Source organism: Meles meles, chromosome 11, assembly GCF_922984935.1.
Source record: "Meles meles chromosome 11, mMelMel3.1 paternal haplotype, whole genome shotgun sequence".
NCBI classification, from domain to species: domain Eukaryota; kingdom Metazoa; phylum Chordata; class Mammalia; order Carnivora; family Mustelidae; genus Meles; species Meles meles.
The window spans coordinates 36607219-36630651 of record NC_060076.1 but is presented as its reverse complement, the minus strand read 5'-3'; the positions used below and the strand labels follow the sequence as shown (position 1 = coordinate 36630651).

At 54.5% G+C, this 23433-nt stretch overlaps 1 protein-coding gene and 1 pseudogene across 2 annotated transcripts in view; both read right to left on the bottom strand.

Annotated features, from left to right (window-relative positions):
- Positions 1 to 421: 421 nt before the first annotated feature.
- On the bottom strand, positions 422 to 572 carry LOC123953626 (annotated as a pseudogene).
- Positions 573 to 2720: 2148 nt separating this feature from the next.
- The window catches only part of TLN1 (talin 1), a 32718-nt gene continuing 12005 nt past the window's right edge, over positions 2721 to 23433 (bottom strand). The window contains exons 14-58 of one of the 2 annotated variants that reach the window (XM_046023418.1): positions 23164 to 23277; positions 22939 to 23047; positions 22498 to 22706; positions 22244 to 22342; positions 21795 to 21845; positions 21073 to 21240; positions 20606 to 20900; positions 19765 to 19931; positions 18871 to 18999; positions 18573 to 18689; positions 18363 to 18476; positions 18037 to 18171; positions 17535 to 17663; positions 17041 to 17143; positions 16722 to 16930; positions 16248 to 16367; positions 15835 to 16032; positions 15488 to 15627; positions 15203 to 15296; positions 15009 to 15098; positions 14773 to 14895; positions 13295 to 13438; positions 12673 to 12834; positions 12307 to 12447; positions 12032 to 12213; positions 11703 to 11835; positions 11403 to 11504; positions 11144 to 11314; positions 10899 to 11048; positions 10690 to 10791; positions 10491 to 10610; positions 9603 to 9749; positions 9266 to 9432; positions 8972 to 9155; positions 8755 to 8880; positions 8538 to 8654; positions 5759 to 5944; positions 5517 to 5624; positions 4912 to 5017; positions 4588 to 4712; positions 4363 to 4488; positions 4174 to 4236; positions 3662 to 3844; positions 3395 to 3523; positions 2721 to 3290 (exon numbers count right to left, since the gene is read on the bottom strand). In XM_046023418.1, the coding sequence (XP_045879374.1) occupies positions 3165 to 3290; positions 3395 to 3523; positions 3662 to 3844; positions 4174 to 4236; positions 4363 to 4488; positions 4588 to 4712; positions 4912 to 5017; positions 5517 to 5624; positions 5759 to 5944; positions 8538 to 8654; positions 8755 to 8880; positions 8972 to 9155; positions 9266 to 9432; positions 9603 to 9749; positions 10491 to 10610; positions 10690 to 10791; positions 10899 to 11048; positions 11144 to 11314; positions 11403 to 11504; positions 11703 to 11835; positions 12032 to 12213; positions 12307 to 12447; positions 12673 to 12834; positions 13295 to 13438; positions 14773 to 14895; positions 15009 to 15098; positions 15203 to 15296; positions 15488 to 15627; positions 15835 to 16032; positions 16248 to 16367; positions 16722 to 16930; positions 17041 to 17143; positions 17535 to 17663; positions 18037 to 18171; positions 18363 to 18476; positions 18573 to 18689; positions 18871 to 18999; positions 19765 to 19931; positions 20606 to 20900; positions 21073 to 21240; positions 21795 to 21845; positions 22244 to 22342; positions 22498 to 22706; positions 22939 to 23047; positions 23164 to 23277 (6213 nt within the window). In that variant the 3' untranslated portion in view covers positions 2721 to 3164. The remainder of the gene's footprint in view (positions 3291 to 3394; positions 3524 to 3661; positions 3845 to 4173; positions 4237 to 4362; positions 4489 to 4587; positions 4713 to 4911; positions 5018 to 5516; positions 5625 to 5758; positions 5945 to 8537; positions 8655 to 8754; positions 8881 to 8971; positions 9156 to 9265; positions 9433 to 9602; positions 9750 to 10490; positions 10611 to 10689; positions 10792 to 10898; positions 11049 to 11143; positions 11315 to 11402; positions 11505 to 11702; positions 11836 to 12031; positions 12214 to 12306; positions 12448 to 12672; positions 12835 to 13294; positions 13439 to 14772; positions 14896 to 15008; positions 15099 to 15202; positions 15297 to 15487; positions 15628 to 15834; positions 16033 to 16247; positions 16368 to 16721; positions 16931 to 17040; positions 17144 to 17534; positions 17664 to 18036; positions 18172 to 18362; positions 18477 to 18572; positions 18690 to 18870; positions 19000 to 19764; positions 19932 to 20605; positions 20901 to 21072; positions 21241 to 21794; positions 21846 to 22243; positions 22343 to 22497; positions 22707 to 22938; positions 23048 to 23163; positions 23278 to 23433) is intronic. The other variant, XM_046023419.1, reaches the window with a different exon arrangement.

Here is a 23433-nt window from a genome sequence, read left to right as displayed (position 1 = left end):
GATGCATTTCATTATACATTGTTATAAAAAGAAACCAAATTCCTTAATATCATGATTGGTATCAATGGAAAAGTCTAAGTTTTAAGTTTTGGGAAACTGTGAAGCTCATGGTAGCAGACACACATTTTCCAGAATTCTAATTTTTACTTGAAAGCTCAAATTGCCAACAAATACTGTTGAGTTTTGGAGAGCGTGGGTGGCTCAGTCAGTTAGGCATCTGCCTCTTGATTTCAGCTCTGATTGTCATCTCAGTGTGCTGGAGAGTCCCCCCTCCCCCCCCCCCACCATGCTTGTGTACATGCTCTTACTCTCTCTCTCTTTCTCAGATAAATGAATCTTTAAAAAAAAAAAAAATACTGTTGGGTTTTCCCCTAACGTTCTAGATTCCCTTTGTTCTTTTTTGAGAAAAGTTCTGCCAGATACCAAAGGCCGATAACCATGGTTTGTCAGCCGTTTTCAAGTGTATGTGGTATTCCATGAAAAAAAGCAGTTGATTCAGCTCACAAGTCAATTAGCAATAATCGCGCCTCGGATAAACCTCATTGGCTACGATACTGCCACTGCGCAAAGCTTCAGCTCACAAGTCAAATGATGAAGTTTTTTCCGTGAGACACAGTCATCCTTTGGTGTGCAGCACACGTGCTCTGTGCCTACTTACTTCCCGATTCACCACATAGAATGTTGAAAAGGTGGGGCACCTGGCTGGCTCAATCAGGGGAGCATGCGACTCTTGACGTCAGGGTTGTGAGTTTGAGCCCATGTTGGGTATGGAGCCTACTTAAAAAAAAAATATTGAAAAGACGTGTTACTCAAGGATTTAGATTTAGTAAAATTAATTTTTAAAAACTGCTTCATCAAGGACATTAAGTGAGGCTGGCATTTATTTTTTAAATTGCTAGTGCATGATGGTGAAGAATTACGGCGATTATCCGTACAATTTGTGCCAGTGCCTTGTTAGGCGCTAAGGCAGTTTTACCCACCATTGTTTCTGCACTGTCAGTACAAATGTTGAGCACTGTGAAGAAGGAAAATAATGTCTTAGTGTTAGGAAAATAATCTTGAACTTATGGACTCCTGAAAGGGTCTTGGGCACCAGTGGGTGCCCGAGGACTACATTTTAAGAACTGCTGGTCTAATGGGTGTTCAAGGCTCTCCCCAGAAGGCTCCCTGAGGCATCTCGAGTAAGAGGTATGCGTTTGGTCACAGTTCCTGAGAACACAGCAGGGAAGTGGCAGCAGGAGAAGCAGCTGTTCTGGGCTGATAGCTGGAGGGGTTCAGACAGTCTGGACTACCACGTGTTGGGGAGGTTGTAGAAGGGATTTGAATGCTACGGTTCCCAACTCACGATGTTAGGACATTGAATCTGGGATGAGGGGGCCATAGTGGTATGCACTGGAGTTACCAGGCCTCTGCGTCAGAGGTGATAATGCAGCTCTATTTTCCAGTGCTTAGCATGGACATGGCTTAGCAAATATTGAATGAATTAATCACAGGGGACAGGAGCCATGGTAGGAAGTTGGCACCGTCCCTAATGGGCTGCTCTGGGGAGGACAAAGTAATTCCATCTACTTTAAACTTACTCTAATGGGATAGGAGTAGAAGATAGCTTTAAGGTGAAATGCACCCAATAATAGCAGTGGGTGATATTTGTGCTTTACTTGGAAGGAGAGACAAGGAAATAATCTGGGCAACAGAGCTGGTTAAAGAATCATGCATGAGAATCATGGCGTGCCTGGGAGGACCGCCACCTGGTTCATGCCATGGGGGCAGAGGGAGTGAACGTGGAAGGAGGTGGAAACATCTCCCTCCCTGACTGCTTCCCTCCACCTAACTCCAGATTAGCAGGGCAACTGGAATGGGGCTACAAGTACCTGCCTGGCCATGAGGGAAGCTGTGCCCCCAGATGAGGTCTTAAACCAGGGTCAAGCTTTTTCAGTTCTTTTTCTTCGCGTGCTGTTCTAGGCAGGAGTAACAAGGCCTGGGAGGGCCTACAAGTGCCCCGTCAGCAGTGGAACCTACCTGATGTACCCTCCGGTTGGATTCTTTGCTTGTTAACAGGCTCGACCAGATCTGTGGTCATAGGTCTCTGAGACTCAGACACTTGTAACTCATAAGCTTATTCTTTTCCTCAAAACTGCTTTTTAAAACTTTGAATTTGATGGGGCACCTGGGTGGCTCTGTGGGTTAAGCCTCTATCTTCGGCTCAGGTCATGGTCTCAGGGTCCTGGGATCGAGCCCCGCGTCAGGCTCTTTGCTCAGCGGGGAGCCTGCTTCCCCCTCTCTCTGCCTGCCTCTCTGCCTACTTGTGATCTTTCTGTCAAATAAATAAATAAAATCTTAAAAAAACCCCAAACTTTGAATTTGGGCAGGAACTGGATTTGTTCAAATACTTTGAGCAGTTATGAAGAACAGAGTGTCCCTGGTAGCCACAAAGAGCAGTGGCAGCTGCTGTCCCAGCCAAAGAATGACACTTGGTGAGGCATAGGCACTGGCCGGTGTGCTAGAGGACGACAGGAATAGGACTTCTCAGCTTTCGAACTATGGTGACTTCGGGGATCTGGATACAAGGAGGAAGAAGGGGCTGCAGGGGGCAGAATGCCACAATGTGTCCCCAGCCCATTTCTGAGATGAAGTTGGTGACAGAACTGAATCGCATTCTTTCCTCCACACCCTCTTTCCCTGAGCGGACTCCCCCACCTCCTCATAAAGCCAGGCAGAGGTCGCAGGCAGAATCACCTTTATTGGAGCATGACCTGTTTGGGGCTTACAACCCGGTGGCCCCCAAGGTAGCTGGGGGTGGGGGCAGACAGTATCAAAAAAAGGAGGAGAGCCAAGGCTGTGGGGACTGGCTGGCAGCTGTTGGCAGGGTGGAGCGGGCAGGAGCCCTGGCAGGTTCAGACTGAGGTATAGCGGCATTAATACTCTTGGAGCGTTAATACTCTAGGGAGGGGCAGGCACTTAGGGGGCCCGAGGGCATGAAGGCACTTGGAATCAGGGACAGGACAGGGGATGTGCAGCGGGACTGGGTGGGACCAGGCCCCGGGGTTTGGCAGGCACTTTGGGGAGTGCTGGGGTTGGGCGGGTGGGGCCCGACAGCCCAGAAGGCTTTGGTAGTGGCAGGCACAGTCTCTGGGCTGGGTCTGCATTAAACAGAAGCGGCTGCCCTAGTGCTCGTCCCGAAGCTCTGAAGGCAGGAACTTGTACTGTTGTTGCCGAATCTGTGCCAGCTTTTTCCGCGCCTCTTCCAGCTCTCGTTCCTTCCGAAGCATCTCTTCCTGTGCGGCAATGATCTGAGGGATGGAGAGCAGGGGCTTGGTTTAGAAGTCTGTGCGCTAGGGTGCGGGGTCGCCGGGGCCCTGGCAGTGTGCTGCGGAGGGTCTGGGGCAAAGCTCACCTGGGCAATGCCCCCGACCATCTTCTCCTTCACCACCACTGTCTCATTCTCTTGGTCTTCAAAGGCTGCGGCCTTCTGTGCTGCCTTCACCAGGTTATCCGAGGCTCGCTTCACTGCGTTGCCGGCAGCCTGCGCAGAGAGAAGGCAGCAGGAGGCTGGGAACTCAGCTGAGAGGGTCGCCCCACTCCCTCAGAGAGAAGCACATGTCGGGGTAACGGTTTAAAGCAGCACAACCCGAGATACCATCAGATGGTCAGGGTTCCTCACCTGAAGCCGTTTCATTGCCTCCGAGTCCTGGTCGGCCTTGACCTTGCAGGCCACAAGGAGCTGGGCTGTGGAGGCGGCCACCTGCTTGGCTGAGGAGATGAGCTTCTCCTGGCTGGCGTGGCCTTGTACAGCCGCATTGGCGGCTTCACACAGATTGTTGGTGGCTGCAGCCACCATCCGGGCCTGAGGTGAGGAGGATTAGATTAGAATATGCCTCTTGGGGCGCCTGGGTGGCTCAGTGGGTTAAAGCCTCTGCCTTCGGCCCAGGTCATGGTCCCAGGGTCCTGGGATCGAGCCCCGCATCGGGCTCTCTGCTCAGCAGAGAGCCTGCTTCCCCTCCTCTCTCTCTGGCTGACTCTCTGCCTACCTGTGATCTCTGTCTGTCAAATAAATAAATAAAATCTTTAAAAAAAAAAAAAAAAAAAAGAATATGCCTCTTGCCCTGGTCCTTCCCCTCTCCGGCCTTCTCAAGCCTCCCTAGCCAAGGGACCTAGTGGGTATTGTGTACTCACAGCAGAAATGAGGCCTTGGGACCACTGCCCATCATCCAGTGCATTGGCTGGAATGGCGCCCACCTGTGGAGGAAAGAGGAGGGCCTACTCAGACCTGTGCTCTCCGGGGTGTGTAAAAGCCCCCACCAACTTGAGGATGGACAGCAAAATGGCTGCTGGGCCTATTCTCCTTGGCGTCCAAGTACGTACCTTCCCTTGGGCCACCAGTTCCCTCTGGGCAGCTGACGCTGCCTTTACCAGGGCACTGGTGGCTGCTGCGATGGACTTGGCAGCTTCTAGTATCTGCTCCTCAAAGTTCAGGGACTCATCTGCCTCCTACAACAGACAGACAAAGGTTGCAGAGAGAGATGCAAAGTGAAGGTGGGGACATTCTGCCAGTAGGAGGGGCAGGAAGAGGGACAGGGGAAGACTGACCTTGGGTTTGGCCCGAGGCTTCAGCTGCTCCAGCTTTTTGGCTGCAGCCTCAATGGCGGCCGCAGCTCCCAGAAGCTCATTCTCAGCGATGACTGTGGGGTCCTCTGGGTCCACCCATTCTGTTCCTAGTGGGGTGAAGGGAGGAAGAAAAGGGCTAAGGCAGAGCAGGGAGGTCAGGAGCACTGGGCAGCGTGGTTAGTATCACTAGCCCCTGGCACCTGCGGGGGCTGTGGGCAGAGGCCAGCTCAGAACAGCCCAAGCAGGAGGCAGAGATCTCCTTATGACAAAGGGTGTCTATCCCCCCTGCCCCTGGTCACTGCTTACCCTTCATGGCCTCTGCAGCCTGGATGAGCTCAGTGACTGAACCAGCCACACGTTTTGAGTGTCCCGTCAACTGCTGCTTCAGTTCTGGGCTTGGCTTCTGCAGGGTCTGGGGAAGAGAGGCCAGGGAGCAGGAAGCATCAAATCTTAGCTTGTGCTAGGGCTAAGAAACAGCCCAACCATGACCCCCGCCCCCTGCCGGGACAGCTCACTGCAGCCCTCAAACCCTAAGCTGCCACTTAAGGTATGGTCCCGGCCCCACACTGCACACGTGGTGAAGGCCGTGGGGCGGTGTGTCACTCACCGGCTGACAAGCAGCAAGGAGAATGATGAAATGAGAAAGAAGAGACGACGAAGGTGGGGGGGGCATTCAGGAGGGAAGAGAGGAGATAAGAGAAACGAAAAAGAAGAGGTGAGCGGGAAAACCAACAATGCTAAGAAAGTGGAAGGGAGTGGAAGGGAGGCTTGGGAATGAGAACAGATTGGGGAAATAGAAAGTGGGGTGGGGAGATGTGGACGAATGAATCAAGAACTGGGTGAGCAGCACACAGGGAAAGGACTGTATTCAGGGAGGCTGGTGGGGAGCAGAACACGCCCGCCTTCCTTACCAGCAGCACGTGGTCCAGCAGCTCCAGGTAGCCGTTGGCACATTCCCGGCCATAGTGCAGGGCCCGAAGCCGCACATCAGGGGCCACTTCTGGGTGGTAAGCTGCTTCCTAACCCACAGAGTTAGTGTTAGGATCCCAAAGAGCGCCAGGCCCCCAGAGCCCATGCCCTTTCTCCCCTCCCATGCTCTGCCCTAAAGCTGCTGCACCGCCTCAGACTTCCGCCTTGCTATCGGGGTTTCTACCTTGCAAGCCCGAAGCATATCTGCGATAGCACGACGACTCAGATTAGCTGTGGCAATGACGTCCTCCTGGCGACAGGAGTTGCCAGCTGCAACAGCCTTGGCTGTTGCCATGGTGATACCCTTGGTCATGCGAATAAAATCTTCTGGGGTGGAGGTCTTGGCAGGTGGCTCTGGGGAACAGAAGACCTGTTGGGGGTCGAACAAGAAGAAAAATTGTACAGTGAGTGAGACTTAAGACAGTGTAGCCCTCTACTTGTATAATCTGGTCCATTCATCCACGGAACTGATAACAGGCATTCACTGAGTACTTATTGTATATCAGGTCCTTGGAGGAGTTCACACATCACAGTTAATGTTAAGACTGCTGAATCATTTCTGACCGAAGTGACTGGGGAGAGTTTATTTGTTTGAAATTTAAGACGTATCTTTGAGCTGATTCCTAAACTATAGAGAAGCGTTGAAGGGGGTGAGTGGCAGAGGTGGGGCAAGGGGCTGGGTCTTAAGAGACCTAGATAACAGGAGGGCATTTTCGGTAGACAGGGGGCCACGAATAACCAGGATGTCAAGTGAGAGAGTATCAAGAAATGTTCTAGAATTATAGGGATCATGGAGAAAAGGTTGTTGGGGTCTTGAATATCAGACCAAGAAACTTAGAATTTTACATAAGTAAAAAAAATATTTTGATGTACATGTTTATCCAGCAAATTATTACAAGTCAGCAGGTGGTAGATGCTGTGTGAGGTGCTAGGAGTGCAATGAAGAATAAATGAGACAAGGCCCTTGTTCTCATGAAGTTTATACTATTGTTTTTGACAGATAGTAAACAGGTAAACAAGCAGAAAAACAAAAGACTAAACGGGACTGTGAAGGAAAAAAAGAGTGCCATGCTGAGAAATAAAAATGAGGTCCATAAATAAATAAAATTTCTCTTAAAAAAAAAAAAAAGGTATGCCTAGGGGCTCAGTGGGTTAAGTGCCTGCCTTCAGCTCAGGTCATGATCCTTTGGTCTTGGGACTGAGTCCTGCATTGGGCTCCCTGCTCAGTGGAGAATACACTTCTCCCTCTGCCTGCCACTCCCTCTCCATGTGCTTTGCCTCTCTCTGGCAAATAAATAAATAAAACCTTTAAAAAAAAGAAAAAGAAAAATCAAGTCCTTTCTCAGATAGGTGACTGGGAAAGCCGCTTTGAGGAGTGGGCTTTTATAAATTTTAAGATTTTATTTTTTTAAAGTAATCTCTACACCCAAAGTGGGGTTTGAACTCACAGCCCTGAGATCAAGCATTGCGTGTTCCACCAATTGAGCCAGCCAGGCGCCTGAGGACATTTAAGCTGCAGCCTGAAGGACTGGAAGAAGCCAGATATTCAAAAAGCTGGAGTAAAGCAAGTGCAAGGGCCTGCAGCAGGAAGGGAAGGACGGAGTGCAGGGACTGGGGCTTCGCAAGGGGGAAGAGCAGGATGAGCAGGTGGGGGAGGTTGGAAGGAGCCATCGGGCTTGGAAGGCGATGGTAAGGAGTGTGGATTTTGCCTTAGACGCCAGGACACTCACTAAAGGGTTTTAAGCAGTGAAGTGATATAACCTGGTTTACATTCTATGGCTCCTGTGTACAGAGAGCACATCAGAGGGGTGGGGGACGGGGGCAGAGCAGATGGAGGCTGTGGCGTAAATACACCGAAGGACTGATGATGGTCTGGACAGGTGGAGGTGGTGGGGATGGGGAAAAGAGAAAATGAGAGCCACTGGGAGGGAGTGCTGACATGTCCTGGCAATGCGCTTAGATGTGAGCAATGAGAGAAAAATGACCATTACAGCTATATTCCTGCCTTTAGGATCTGAGTTATTAAAATGTGCCACTGACCGAGAAGGGAAAGACGAGGGAATGATCAGGTTTGGAAGGCAGAAAGTTAAGAGTTTCAGTTTGGTCGTCGCCAAGGACCATACCAGAAAGGTGAATTCGAAATGAGCAAGACGTGAGTGGCAGTGACCGAAGGCCAGCAGAGTCCCAGGCAGAAAACCCGCAGCAGTCACAGTGAGGGAGAGTGGGTGAGGATCCCAACCACGGTGCCCACAGGGGGACAGGAAAGGAGGGTGCTGGGAGGACAAGCAATGGCCCAGATCGGGGAACGAGACCAGGAAGTCGCAAGTGACTGAGGGGACTCTGCACAGCTGGAGGCGGCTACCATTGTAAGAGGAAGTGGCTTGCTGCCCAGAAGCAGGGAGGCCTGGCATTCGGTGGGTGGTCCATTAGGCAGCGGACAATAACTAAACTCAGAACTGAAGCCCGTGAAGTGGTTAAACTTGCCAAAGTAGAGGACAGAGAAAGTAGGCGATTTGCACCAGTTTGGGCCAGCCCTGGCGCGTGCTAGGCCGAAGGTGGCTGGCTGACGCCACGGAAGACGCGCTGGAGAAGCGAGACAAAAGCTGCTGTCAGGAGGCCGGAGGAAGAGAAAATTCCAGAGAGGCTTGTTCACCAAGCCAGATGATTGTGAAATGTCTGAAGAAGACGAAGGCCAAGAAGAGACCACTGAATGTGGCAGCTCGGAGAACCCAGGTGGTGGGGAAAGCGGGAGGGTGGGAGAAAGCAGGTGTCAAATGCTAACAACTGAGAAGTAGGCGAGGAGGGGACAGACACCAGCGCGGCTTACTTAAGAAGTGTGGCAGTGCGCGAGGAGAATGAGTGTGACTATTAACATGTCTGTGGAAATATATGAAATAACAGATTCACAGTGTGTTACGATCCCTCTCAGACCCAAGTCCCTGGTGCCCCAGACCCTCGCTCACCGCCAGCTCCTGCCGTATGTGTTCTGTGGTTGCCTCCAGGGCCCGTGTGCCTTTGGTGGCCTCATCTTCCACGGCTTTCACGGTCTTGAGAAGCGACGTCACATTGGTCACCATCACCTGCGGGCATCCGAGGTGTTGGACAGGGGGTCATGTTAAGAACGGGAGGCAGCATAGCCGGCCACCCCCACTCCTGATGTTGCGCTCCTTCCCCTCCAACCTTGGCCGAGTTCTTGAGCTGCCACACAGCAGGGTCGTCCCCAACTTTGCCCGCTGCGGCCTTTGTTGCGCTGATGAGGTCTCCCAGGGCTTTGGCCACATCTTTCACTGCATTGATCAGCACCACCTGCATGAGAGCAGAGGCTCCGGTCCGTGGGAGGGAATGGGGAACAGGTGGTGAGTGGGTCTGGCCAGAAGTAGGGGCGTCAGGTGGATACCTGCGTCTCAGGGTCCTCAGCTCCCAGGCTGGCTGCGCCCAGCTTGACCACGTCGGCGAGGCGGGTGATGGTGGCCACGGAGGACTGGGCAGCCTGTGCTAACTTCTCCTGGCTCCCGGCCGCGTTCTGCACCAGGACCTTGGTGTCTTCTACCAGCACCTTTGCAGTCTTCAGAATGCCCTCCCTGAGGGAGGACCCGGCTCAGTCAGCCCTTCCCAGACCTCCCTTAGCTCCTCCAGCCTCTTCTGGCCCCACACCCCACCCTGCATCTGGGAGGCCCAGTTCCCTCCTCACCGGTGGTCAGCGAAAGTCTCGGCTCCCTCACGATTGAGGGTGCCAGCGGTAGCGAACATGATGGTGGTGTCGAGGTCAGCGATGATGCCGGACACTGCGCTGGCGGCCGTGATGCAGGCCTGTGTGCCCCGATTCCCGGCCTGGAGCGCAGCCAGCACGTGGGAGACCTGGGGGAGGAAAGGAACATGGTGACTCCGGTCAGTGCCTTTTGGAAGGGGAAGGTCACTGGTGGCAGGGAGATGGGATGGAGGAGGGGGCTGGGAAGATAGGAAGAGGATGGGAAGGGTCGCAGGGTTGGGGAGCCAGGGCCCCAGTCCACAGTGATGAGCTCAGTCACCTTCTCGGAGACTCTCCGGGCACACTCTATGAGCTCCTTCTTGGTGTAGGCGTCGCTGGGGCTGCATTGCAGGGCGCCTGCCTTGGTAACCAGAGCAGCACAGCCGTGCCCCAGCTCCTGCACACGGTGCTTGATGTGGGCACCTATCTGCAGGCGGATGGGAAAGGGAGAGGGGCTTTACAAAAAGCACTCAGGGACCTCCATTGTGCTTGGAGGAGTCACGAAGGACCTAACAGAACATGCATCGTAGACTAAAAGGGTGGTGATAAAAAGTGCCCAGCACGCAGATTTCCTGTTTCATATCCTTCAGGCAGGAGGTCACCTCCTACACATGGAAAATAATAGCATGTAGGCACCAACTGGTGAGGATTATGTTAAGCACAGTGAGGAGGTGGGGAAGAAGCACTTTATGCTGGGGTGTTTGAATCAGAAGGCCACGGATTACAATTTGGCCTGGATGTGGAGGGTTATGAGGCTGGGGATTAGGTGTGGTAGTAAGATCCAATTACTTGCTTTCTTGGAAAGCCGGGAGCTTAGGGAAGGAAGAACTTCATGGGGCTGCAACAGGGAAGAACTAAGAACAGATTACAGACCTGCAGAATAGCAGAGAAGCAGCCACAGTCCCAGAGGGATGTTGGCAGACCAGGAAATCTCTAGATTGTCGGCTGTCTCCTCTATCCCTGTGACTTTGATCCTGTCCCTACACGATCCCTGATCACTCTTTAGCGGAGTGGCCCTGAGGGGATGTTCCCCTTTCTTAAAGGCGGCTAGACAGAATAAGGGTGGGATGGCCCCAGAGGCTGACCTGATGGGGACAAGGGGCCTGCCACTGGGATTTTCTATGAGGGGCAGGGGGCAGGCTTTCACGGCAGCTGCCCCCACGTTTACCTCTTCATTCTCAGCAGCCACAGCTGCAGGCTTGGCCTGGGAGGCCAGGCGGCCATAGTCACTGGTCAGCTGGTTAGCAAGAGGGCCAAGCTCTTCAGGGCTGGTGTTTGACTTGGTTACCTGGTGACAACAGAAGAAGTAAAGTTATGCCTACACTAAGCTCCCCGGGGGTAGCCTTGTTATACTCTCCCAAACTCACCATCTCTTGAACAGTGACAGCAATGGCCTTGGCTGTCCGCACCATAGTTGTCTGGTAATCCACAAAAGAACCTTCTGGTTCACCCATTGGTCCTTCGTCTAGCTGAGGGGTCGGATTAGGGAAGGAGAAAGATCATCAGGGTCTCTGACACTGAGCTCAGGGGCCCTGGCTCAGGGGGCCTCTGACCATAGGCACCCCAGGACTCTAACCTGGTTGATGGCCTGGGTGATGGAGTCCACCATGCCGCCAACCACCCCAGCAGCGCTGGCTGCCTCATTGAGGGTTGTCGTCAGGTCCTCTACAGCCTCTGTCATCATCTGCACAGCCTCCTCCAGGGCCTCCTGGGTGTGAGCCGCTTGCTGCGGGGGCACAGCAAGTGAGCAGAGGGGGGCCGTGGTGTTCCTGCTTCTCTGACCTCTTCCTAGTAGCAGCCCCTCCCTCCCACTCCTGGTACCTTGGGGTTCCCGCCAGCCTCCTTGGCTGTGTATAGCAACTGCAAGGCCGACTCGGCCAAGGTTTTAGTCTGGTCCAGGAGCGCCATCTGCTGCGGGTGGCTCAGGGTCTTGGAGGCAGCACCCACCGCAGCCAGGGTGAGTGGCTCAAAGTATTGGGCCATCTGGGACACCTGAGGCGAGGGGTTTGAGTGGAGGTCAGCTGTGCCAGGAACACTCGCCTGCCCTGCCCTGGAACTCCCCACTTGTCTCTCCGGGTACCTTGTGTCCCAGTTGGGAGGCTTCAGCCCGTGCAGCACTGGCCAGCGGCTCGATAAGGTGGGAGATCTCCTGCACTGCAGTGAGCATCTGAGTGTGCAAGGCCTGGGAGAGAAGCGAATTTGAGCCCCGACTGCGATCTGTTCCAGGTCTTTCCATACTGAACTCACTCACTCCCCTGGGCATGTTCCTCCCATACCCTTGACGTCTCTGTGAGGCACACTCCCGGATTCCCCCATCTTTCTCCAGTCTGCCATCTCTCTTCCCAGAGGCAAGCTTTCGTGTAACCCATTTCCCCCTTACCTCTTGAGAGATTCCCTCCCGGGGAGCAAGCTGTTGGCTGACTGCAGCGAGGGAAGCCTGGTCTAGGTCCCGCAGACAGCTGTTCAGAGCTGCAATGGCTGTCTCGCACTCCAGCTGCCCTGGAGCCTTGTCCCTGTGGATACATCATAGGCTCCCACACCAAGAACAGTCCTTGAAAACAAGGCTAGTCTAGCTTTCCCCATATCCCCCAAATCTTGGACAACAGATCTCCTCCAACACTATCCCATCTAATTGCACTACCCACCCTCCCCGCCGTTCCGCTACTGTGTATGTTCCTGAGTCATGTTGGTTCTGTACACCCGCAATACCTCATGCTTGTAATGAGCTTCTTGATGGAGTCTGAGACGGTCCGGGAGTGGCCAGCCAGCACCGACCAGCGTGGGGGGTCCCGGGGATTGACTGCGAGTGCCCGGGCTGTCTGGATTAGGCCCCCGGCACTCTCCAACATTGTCTTGGCAGAGATCACAATGGGCTCCATGGCAGCCCGGCCCTGGGGAGAGAGGAGGCAGGGAGGGGAGCCTCAAGACTCCTACAAAGATGAGGGGGCAGCCAGCCCATCGGTTCTCCCTTCACACCGCCTCACCTCAGGGCTGATCTGGGCAGGGATGCTGGAGAACTCAGGGTTGGATGCAAAGGCACTCAGATTGTCCACGGCCTCCAACAGAGGGGCTGTTGCTGCCCGGCACTGGGCACGGTTCTCTTCTGTGAAAGCTCCGTCAAGCGCCTGGAAGTGGGGAGTGATAGGCCCTCAGGACTGACTGCAGGCAAAGGAGGCAAAGCCCAGCTCTCCTGGGCTGGGGGTGTAGGGAGAGATGACCAGTATGGACACGAAAGGGCTTGGGCTCAGGCAGACGGGCTGTGGCCAAAGGCCTCAGGGACTGATGCAGGGACTAGGGGACAGGAGATGGGACAGGTCAGAGGGAGGCTGGGAATTTCAAAAACTGACGACCTTGATAGTCTTGACAAGATTGGCTGTGCTGTTGGCCACCTCCTTGGCCGACTGTACGAATTGGCGCTTGGCAGTAGGATTGGCGGTTCGAGCAGAGGCCAGGCGGCAGCTGTTACACAATGCAGAGGTGTGCTTGGCCACGATGGTGGCTGCGGAGAGCACCTGTGGAGACAAGACACGTGGCAGAGCCACCCTGAGGGCAGGAGGGAAGTGTACACACCTAGGCGGGAGCCTACTGAGGGCTGGGAGAGGGAGAGCAAGACCTCTGGAAGTCTAATTAGGAAAGACGGAGTCACCTGAGAAGTGAAGATTTGGGAGACAGAGATACCCAAAGATGAACGGGGTGTCGGAAGGGGGAGATGGAAGACAGACACGCTGAAGGAGAAGCTGTAGGAGGGTAAGGAAGAGAGTGAACTCAAACAGCTACAGAGAAGTTCTGAACTTAGCAGTAACTAAGAGTAACAAGAAACATGGCAGGAAAAGACAATTACCCCCAGAGAAGATGTGTGTGGAAGGTCAGAGATGCACCCCCCACATCTCCCACAACCCTCTCTTGGGCCAGTCCATCCTGGCCGGGCACCATTTCGCAGTCTTGCCCACAGTACCTGCTCCCTTAAGTTACCTGGGCCTGCGTACAGCCAGGCTCCCCCAGACTCTGACAGGCCATCTGAATTGCCTGGTTTGCACGGGCAAACTGCGTGGGCTCCACCAGTCCTTGCTGTCCAGCTTGGCTGTTGGGATCAGAGACCCCCACCAGATATGCAGCCTGGAGAGAGAGAGGGGTGAGGGTGGGGTGAGGAAGAAAGACTGTCTCTCAGTGGACAGCCTAGTGGCAGTGGCGACAAAGGAGAGTAGGGGTAAGTTTGGTAGCCAGGGTCCTATGTGAGTGGTGGTTTATTAACAAATAATAGTAACATTACAAAAAAGGAAAAAAACCTCTCCTGCTTTGTTAAATGTGTTTGAACATTTCAGAAGGTTAAAAGAGTAAAAAAGAAAAAAAAGGACTATCACGTGGTAAGGGTTTTGTTTTGTGTTTTTTAAAAGATTTTTCTCATGTATTTGGCAGAGAGAAAGAGACAGAGACGAACATAAGCAGAGGCAGAGGGAGAGGGAGAAGCAGGCCTCGATCCCAGGACCCTGGGATCATGACCTGACCTGAAGGCAGAAGCCCAATGACTGAACCACCCAGGTGCCCCACATGGTAAGGATTTCATTAGACTTCTGTGTAGATGTGTATCTGGGGGACCATAAGGTAAAAATTACTGCTTACTTAAGTAGAAGTCAGAAAGGTTTGAAAACCACCCTGGCATGCACACACATGTGGCACACACGCAAAGCCCCTTTGCAAGAGTTCAAAACCTGTGCAGGTTGTTAGGGTCACTGTATTTTCAACACCTCCAAGCTTCAGGGATTTGGAGAGAGGGAAAAGATGGGTATAATGGCTGCCAATGATTTTTTATGATTAGAAGACCATCAGAAGGTTTGATTTATACTTCAACACGTGGTCACTCTGCTTGTTCCTCTTTATGCTTTTCCAGAAGTAAGTCACACCATATAGAATAGGCCACCCCCAACAGAACAGGGCAAAGGGAGGTGATGGAGACTGGGGGAGCAGGTCAGAAGGCTTTCAGGAAAACAGTCTGAGATGAACTCTCGAGCTGGTCTGCCTTAAGGGTTCATGTACTAAAAGCAAAATACTCACAGCTAACAGGTTATTTTATATTTCATCATTGTATAAAAAGGCAAAGCTAAGTGGTGACTCAATTAACTGGAAATGCAGTCTCTGGTACTAGAGACTGTGAAAAAGGACGTGCATATGCTAATCAGCATATACCAAGAAAGCCAGGGCTGGACAAGGGCCCATGACTGGAGAGTGTCATCACAGCCCAAGGTACAGGGGTTCGGGGGGACAGCGACCAGCACTACTGGTACTCTATGGTTGCTGACAAACATCTCCACTGAGGAGGGGAAAGAAACTCAGTTTCCACAGAGCTGGTTTTGCATATGTCACTTCTTGGTTATCTACAGGAGCGTCAGGCTGTTGAGGAGGTGGGGGAGGGAAAGCAGGGGACCGTTCAGGGACCGTCGCAGGGGAATAACCTGTGCGGCTGCCTCGGTGAAGCCACAGAGGGCCTTGGAGGCTGTGGCGATGGCTTCCCCGAACTCTGGCAGGTTCCCGTTCTTGGCGTTTTGGGAGATGCCAGTCATGGCCTCACCCAGTACCTGAGGAACAGAGGCTATCAGCAGAGTCCGTCCCTATCCTCAGAGGGGCAGAGGAGCCCCGGTTCACCCCATCTTCCTGCACCCTGCCCTCCTGGGCCCCTTACTGCATTTACCTTTGAGTTCTCCATCACACTGTCTAGGCAGCCGAAGTAGGACATGTCATTGATGGGCTGGACTGGGTTCTCTAGGAGTTCCCGGACAGTCTGTACAGGGGGAGGACAAAGTAGGACTCAAGACACCTCCTTCCCTGCCTAAACCCAGAATCCGTGCCTCAGCCTCTACACCACTCAGCCTGCCAAGTGCCCACCTCCAGTTCCCGCAGGGCATTGTCGCACTCTTTCTGGCCCGGCGCCTGCTGGGTGCACATGGTGATGAGCTGGTTGATGCTGTCGGTCACCGCCCTGGGAGGAACAGGAAATGGAGTGGATGCATGCACAAGTCATCAGTTTTGGGTCCTCTATGCATGTGAAGTGTCTATTTCTCTTCTGTGTATAACTACTCCTAAGCTGGGGCTTCTCATGAAATGTTCCCCCCCAACCCCCGCCCTAGTCTCTTCAACACTGCAGGGCTGGGCTTCCCAGCTCCTACTTACCGGGCAGCTGCAGCCAGCTGACTCTTGAGGTTGGGGGCAGCAGGGTCTGTGGACAGGGCCTTGGCAGCCAGAAGGAGTTTGCTTGAAGACATAGAGATGCCCTTCAAGTTGGACACGACCTGGGCCCGGTCCTCCTGGCTCTGTTAAAGGCGAAAAGGTCAACACATTGTCCAATCAGTCCTTTCTTATCTGTCTCTAAAGGGGCTCTTCTGTCCCAAACATTCAAATGTTGCTAGAGACTAGGGAGGGACCGGGGGAGGAGGGAAGGAGGCAGGCAGAGGTCAGGACTGAGCAGTCACACGGGCGCCACTCGCCTAACCCGAGCCAGACCCCGTGCCTTTTCATACCGGGGCCTGTCCAGCCATCTCCACACCAGCTTCCAGGAAGGTGCTGAAGTCCTGTCCAAATCGACCTGAGGCTCGAGCCAGGTCCTGGGGGGTTCCCCGAGATGCCTGTACCAGTTCTGTGGCTGCCTGATTCAGCCCAGCAGCAGCCTCATTCAACCGGCTCTGAGCTTCTTGAAATGTCCCGGTGCTGGGGGGAAGCTGCAGGGTCAGAAAGTCAGAAAGTCAGAAGTGAGCATGGGGAACGATGCGAGGGAGAGTTTGGTCAAGGAGTGCTGGGAGGTGGGCACAGAGCCTGGGAGTAATGAAAGAGGGTAAATCTGGGAAGTCAAGGTCAAGGAGAGGTCTAGAGGTGGAAGGAGAAGCTTGGGAGTTCTTCAGTTCCCACGTGCCCCCCACACCCTTGGTCTTCCTACCGAGTCACTCAGGAGTCGCTTGCTGGCGTCTCCCACTGCTCGCAGGGCATTGTCCACATCTCGCTGGCCAGGCAGGCAGCTGACACAGCGGTTCAGGGCCTGGGTCACTGCTTTAGCCACCTGAGGTGGAAAAGGAGACAGGCATTGCCAAAATGGAAACAATTTGGGAGAGCCCCTCCTCCACTCATGGGGACATGTCCTACTGCCTCCAAAAGTGAAGAGGAAAGGGGGTGTGCAGCCGAAAGGGCTGAAGTTAAGGTGTCAAGTGATAGTGATCAAACTGTCTTGAACCCAGTGTTCAGTGAGGCCCCTGCCTCAGGCTGACTGAGACCCTCCTCCCAATACCGAGGGAAACGATGGAATCCAGACAGGAGTTGTCAAGAGCAGACCTGGGAAGGGGCCTATCAGTGTGGATGAGACTCAGCTCCAGTCAGGCTGGGCCATGGGGTAAGTGGCCTCTTCCCCAGACCTGACCTGGGCAAGCCGCTGCTGGCTCTCAGGGTCCCCGGGATGGCCGGCTGCCTTTTTTGCTTCCTCGATGAGGCTGCTGGCCTTGTCCAGAACGTCGCTGGCGGTGTCAAGCACAATGGCCTGCACTGCGGGATCTGACGTCAGGGCAGCTACACCCCGAGCAGCCTGGGCCAGGGATCGCAGCCCACCTGCCACGTCCCGAGCTGCGATCCCTGGGCAGATGAAGGGAAAAGGTGCCTTTACTGCCAGGCCTCGATCCCCACGGTTTCCTTGGTTAGCGCCATCCCTCCTTCAGCTCCTGTTCCCCTGCCCCTCCACATACCTGCGTAATTCTCATTGCCCTGGGCGACCTCCCCCAGCAGCTGGGCAATGGCAGAACTCACTGCTTTGGTGCTGTTACCCAGGTCCTGGGCACATTTCTCCATCTAGGGATGAGGTGGGAGACTCAGGGGCAGAAAGAATTGGGAAATGGGACCTTGAGAAGCAAGTTGGGATCAGTTGGCTGTTTAAATGCAGGTTTTGGGCAGCTCTGGAGTGCAGGTGGGATGAAAACCTCAGCGTTTAATCAAGAATGAGGGTTTGGTTTTTTTTTAAAATAAGATTTTATTTATTTATTTGACAGAGAGAGAGCGAGAGTGAGAGAGAGAGCGTACACAAGCAGGGGGTGCAGCAGGCAGAGGGAGAAGCAGCTTCCTGCTGAGCAAGGAGCCTGATGTAGGACTCGATCCCAGGACCTTCGGATCATGACATGAGCCAAAGGCAGACGCTTAACTGACTGAGCCACCCAGGCACCCAAGAAGTATTAAGAATACTTACAGTCTCTCCAGGTAAGGGTTTAAGCTTGCCATCTCGAGCTGCTGCCTTCACTTCCTGCAGGTCTCTCTCTAGATTCTGTACCACACTTAGGGCAGAATCCATCTCCAAAGGTCCACACGCTTCCTGAGCCTACAATGATAAGGGGTTTTGGATACAGGAGTTACTGCTGTGTCTCAGTGATGCCCCAGGTTACACAATTACCCGTTTTAGGCGGTTCTGCAGACTCCCCATCATTCAAGAACTCCACCCTCATTTTCTTTCTTTTTTTTTAAGATTTACTTATTTGAGAAAGAGAGCATACACATGGGCATGCACACACAGCAGGGAGGGCGAGAGGGAGAGAGAAACTTAAGCAGACTTTGCACTGAGCGTGGAGCCTGACATGGGGCCTGATCTCATGAGCCTGAGATCATGATCTGAGCCAAAATCAAGAGTCAGATGCTTAACTGACTGTGCCCTAGGTGCCCCTCCCCTCACTTTCCAAAGCCGCCAGGTCCCATACCTTCTGGGCAGCGGTGCGAAGTTCTGCCAAGGCGGTACCAAGATTTTTAGCACACTGACTCAGCTGCATGGCCGAAGCCTGGTCCTGGATTGTTGGCACTGATGCCTTCGCAGCGGCCACCATCTTCCCACCTGGCTGTTGGGGAACAGGCGGGCAGATGAATATACCATCTGCTTGGGTACACGGACTGATGCTGGTGAGGGCATGGGGACTGCTGTGGCTCCATCCGGGAAGGAGCCTATTGGTGGAGATTTAAACTGTAGGTGATCTCGGGGGCTCAGAGGGTGGGAGGGGTCTTGTCTGAGAGGTGGGAGAGGGTGCCTTGCCTGCAGAAAGCTCTGGCTTGCAGCAATGAGGGCCAGCTGAGCACTGGGACTGTCAGGCTGAGCCTGGCTCCCTCGGACGCCCTGCACCAGCAGTGGAATTTGTTCTGCCACAGCCTGTGGGGGAAAACATCATGAGAGCTGCCTTGCCACAGACCGGGGGGGGGAAAGTCCCTCCTCCCACACCTCCTCACCTCCTCCCCTGAGTCTCACCTTGCAGCTCTGTACCAGCAGTGGCTGGGGGCCAGCAGAGGCCTTGGGGGTGGAGCCTGCGTGCTGGGCTGCCGCAATGGTCTGTGTGGCTGAGGCCGCAGCCTGCTTGGCTGCGTGCTGTGGGGACAGAGCGTTAGGACAAGGCCCAGGCAGTGCCCTACTCAGCCTCTGGCCTACCCTGGCTGTGCTGGCCCACGAGGAGATGCTGCTCGAGCCTCTCTCTGTACGTCCCTCCCTCCCGGCGTCATTCCTCCCATGACACCCACACCCTTGCTCCATGTTCCCCTCCCAGCCTCACCTCCAGGCGCTGCACCAGCTTCTTCTTGATGGCATTCTGAGCAGCCGCATTGGTCGCCATGCGCAGCCCCTCGGCCGCCTCCCGCAGCCGCTGCTGCTGCTCCTCACTGTCAGGGTGGGCGGCTGCTCCCTGAGAGAAGCGGAAAGACAGTACTCACTCAGTGTTCCTGTGCACCCCAAATAAGCTCTGCTCAGACCCCTCCAGACTCAAACATTTTCCTCAAGTCATTTCTAACTCTCTGCGCTAAAGGTAACCGCAGCTGAGATGAGCTGCCTTGGGCAGGCAAGAGGGAGGTGTAGGGGGGCCCTGGATTCCCTCTGGACCCTCTTTAGGTGGAACTATTGCTTCTGTCCCTCTTGGGGGAAGGAGCCATGTGTCTTTCCCTACTCCCCACAAGATGCCACTAGCAAATGGGGGTGAGGGGGGCTCTTTGGGATGGGGGGACAAAGTTTAGAGCTGGGATCTCAAAAACCACATCAGGGGATCTGTTTACTCCTGCGAGCTGAAGGACGCCACAGCCCAGGGAGTGTGAGAGCTTCTTGGCTTCTTCCTGACAGTCTTCTGCACCCTGGGTCCGTGTCCCCCTGCCTTGCTGAGGACTGAATGCTTCTGTGCATTCCCAGGAGAGACCAGGAAGCGGGTAGCAAAGTAGGGGAAAGTAAGGACAGCAGACTTTGGACTTGGGGGAAGAAAAAGGGCGGTGGCATGCTGGCTCGAAGCCTGGGCCGCCATCCACCGGATGCCTGGGGCTCATTTACTTCTTGAGCGCTTCTCTTTGTTCTCATGTATTCCCTGCTTTTCCTGGGTCTCTTCCATCAGGAAAGGGTGACCCCTCTGGACCTTTCTACTTCCTTTCAGGTCTCAGTCTGGGATTGTGCACAGAAGGCTTTGTACCTTGGCAGCCTCCACCATCTTGGCCGTCGCGTCAGCCAGGATCTTAGCGGCGCTTAATAGCTTTCGGGAATTCTCCAGGTCGCTCTCCCCCTCAGCGTCGGCCTTGATAGCATTGACCAGGTCAGAGGTGGCTTGGGCTAGGATGCGGGCCTGTCGTACCATCTCACCTGAGAGGACAGGACACAGTCAGGTAAGGAAGCCAGAGATACTGCGAGGGTGCTAGGGGTGGGGGGAAAGGGTACAGACAAGGTAGACTGTGCTCTTGAGAAGAGTTAAAGAGACACAGAGGTCTGCTCCACAGGGAGCCTGCTTCCTCCTCTCTTTCTGCCTGCCTCTGCCTACTTGTGGTTTCTCTCTGTCAAATAAATAAAATTAAAAAAAAAAAAAAAAAAAGAGACAGAGGTTCTCGGAGTGATTCCCCTGGAGTTACTGTTTTTTTTTTGAGTTTAGGATCTTGGAGAGTGGGCTTTCATGGGAAGGAAGATGGTCTATAATGGCTATTTTCAGCAAATAGTCTTGAGAAGATAAGATAGTTCTTGCAAAGGCTTTTAGGGGTGAGCGGGTAGGGTGGAGTGGGGAAGGCTATCTCTTAATAATGCCACCTTCCAACTTCCAGCTGTGTTTGTATACGCTTCTGCGTATCCTCTAAAGGCACCAAAGAAGGCAGAACAGGGATCATATTCCTGCTTTACAGAGGAGAAACTGGAGGTTTCAGAGATACTGAACACCTAGGCTACAGTGCTGAGTCCTTAGGGGGAGGTGGTGGGTCTGCAAGGCAATGTCCACCGGGCTCAAGGAGCCTCATAGGGGTTCGTGGTCTCCCCGGGAGTGGTGTCCTTACCAGCATCACCCATGGAACTGAAGATGTTCTCAGTGACGGTGAGGATGGTGTCAGTGGCCTGGTCGTAACGGCCAGCAGGTCCGGCCCCCGTGGCGTGGGCCTTCACGTGCTGCAGCAGCTCATTCAGGGCCTGGGTGACAGCGGTGGCCGCTGCTCCTACCCCCCGCAGCAGCTGCCCATCCTCTGTGGCTGCCTGCGAGGCGGACACACAGCCCTCCACGGCTTTGGCCACCAGGCGTCCGGCCTCTACCAGCTGCTCCTGGCAGACGGGTGAGCTGATTGTAGGCGCCACCACCTGCGGGCAAAGAGAGACGAAGGCCGTGGAAGGGAGTCACGAGGTGGGGTGTTTGTGGTGTGTGCGGCAGTCACTGGGAGAGGTAAGGAGGAGCCAAAGAGGTGAAGTGAGAGGCTCTGGTGTGCAGCACCATCACCCTGCAGCACAGGCTAGCTGCACCTGTGGGGCTCACCTTGGTACAGGCCACCAGCTGAGAGGTGGACAAGGCACACTGTGTTGCTGCAGCAATGACCTGGGTCTGGAGCCCGGAGTCCTCTGTCCGCTGGGCCACACTCTTGGCCTTGAGGACCAAGGCAGCTGCGGCACTTGCCACGGCCTTGGCTAGCTGCATTAGTACATCCTGTGAGGAAACAGCTGTCAGCAGGGCTTGGGATCGGGCTTGGGATCCAGGGACCCTTCTCAGAGGCATAAGCTGTTTCATTATTCCCACTGACTCCAATCATAGGACAGTGTATGCAGAAGCAACCAGAAGATACCCCAAGCCCCTGCCTCGAGCACCCAGTAGGACAGAACCCCCACCAAGGAACAAACCTACACCGGGAGAAACAGAACCTACACCAAAGGGAGAAATGCATGAGGCGGATACACTCGGATGGTGATGGGGAGGGAAGGGCAGTGGTGTTACAGTGGGATGGAGAGCGGTACCCCTTGGGGTCCCTCCCACCCCCAGCTTCTTTCCTTCATTTCTTCTCAATCTTGGTTGGAAGCCGTCACCCTGGAGTACGAGACCCCGTACAAACCTCCCTGATCCCATTTCTCTAAGCCCTGCCTTTGACATGCCTACCCATCTCCCATCATGTTCTGCTCCCCTAGGAGGTTGGGGGAGAGGTACAGAGCGAGTGTATGCGGCTCAGAGAGGACAAAGCTGGGAAGGCCCAGGCCAGAGGCCGTTACCGTGGGGGTATCGTGGGGAGATCGAGCCCCAGCCCCTCTGGGTGCACATATCTGCGTGGGAAATCCAGGATAACAAGTCAGCTGAGGAAACCGGCGTGGGGTGGGGAAGGGGGTAGCTACAGGAACGGTGTCCTCAGGGTGGCATGGAGGGGGTTTCAGCATGTTAAGTTGGGACAAGGGCTATATATGGGGAAGACAAGGAAAAGATGACAAGCGGCTACAAAATATCAATCAGCCAAGTGTGAACTAGTAGATTTAGTTTGGACTCAGGAATTCTGAATTCTCATCCCCTAAAAAAGGGACTGGAGGTTCCCAGTGTCATTCCCTGCAAAGAGAGGCTCAGACTGGCTCTGAGACGTTGATTTGTAGGAACAGGATTAGGAGCTAGATTCAGGGTCAGAGATTACCTCCAAGAAGCTGATGTTCTAGGGGTTGGGTGAGTCACTAACCTGGAAGTGGGGGTCAGTATCGCTCTCCCCAATTTGCTGCAACAGCTCCCCACTGGCCTGGCCCACGTTCCCAGCTGCTTGCAGCAGGTTCTGACGGGGCTGTGGAGAGTGGACACCAGTCAGAAGCTGCCCAATCCCTGCCCACATGCCCCTGAGTCCTACAGGCCCACGGGTCCCCCGACTCTACCCCACAGCCTGGACTGCCCCCTTCTCCTTTGGGCTCTCTGCCCTGGTGCCAGCCCGTGGCCCCTGACCTCAGCACTGGCAGGCTGGGCACTGCGCAGCAGCTCGGACACTGCCCCGGCGAGGCCCTTGGCGGCCTGCAGCAGGGGCCGGCCACTGCCGCCTTCGTCCTCCAGGAGCGCCGCCAGCAACTTCACGCCGCGGGACATCTCCGTTAGGTTGGAGGAGATGGTGGTGACCGCACAGCCCACCGCTGTGTAGTCTGTCTCTGCGGGGTCCCCTGAGGGAGGACGAGGAAGAGGAGCATGAGTGAGAGGCGGGCAGACTAGACGACGGGCGGGAGAGGCACACAGTCAGAGGCGTTAGTCATACACACATCCGGAGACAGACGTACACGCACACGGTCTCTTCCATGAGTCAAGGTGCGGTCCCACCCAGAGCCATCACACTTGTGCTCGCACGCATTCTTCCTCCCCCTCCCCACCACACGGAGAGCCTGGCGCCCAGCTTACCTGCTGTCAGGTTCACCACGGAGGCAGTACCAGCCGTGATGGCATCTACCTGGGAGTGGATCTCGTGCTTTGATTCATCCATCTTGTTCTTACGCCAGGCCTTAGAGGCCTGTGAGGGAGAGACAGAGAAGCAAAGCTCAGGGTCTACCCTGGTTTGGTCAACCCTGATCCCTCCAGGAAGTCCCGGCCTTAGCACCTCTGGCCACTCCTTCCTCCCGTACTCACAGCATCCTGGCCCAGAGGGGGCAGAGTGTCAAAGTCATCCAGAGTGGCCTGGGCAGCCTGCACGGCCTGCATGCTGGAGTTGATGGTCCCAGTGAGCGCCTGCTGGGCTGACGTCTGCAACACAAGGGCAGGAGAAATGGAATGCTTAGAGGCAAGAGAAGGTAAGGAACTCGAGGCTAGGGACAGGAATACAAATAGGGATGTGGGGAAAGACTGCCTAGCTCCTGGCTGGGCCCCGCTAACAGGGGGAGAACGGCTTAGCCCCCTGTT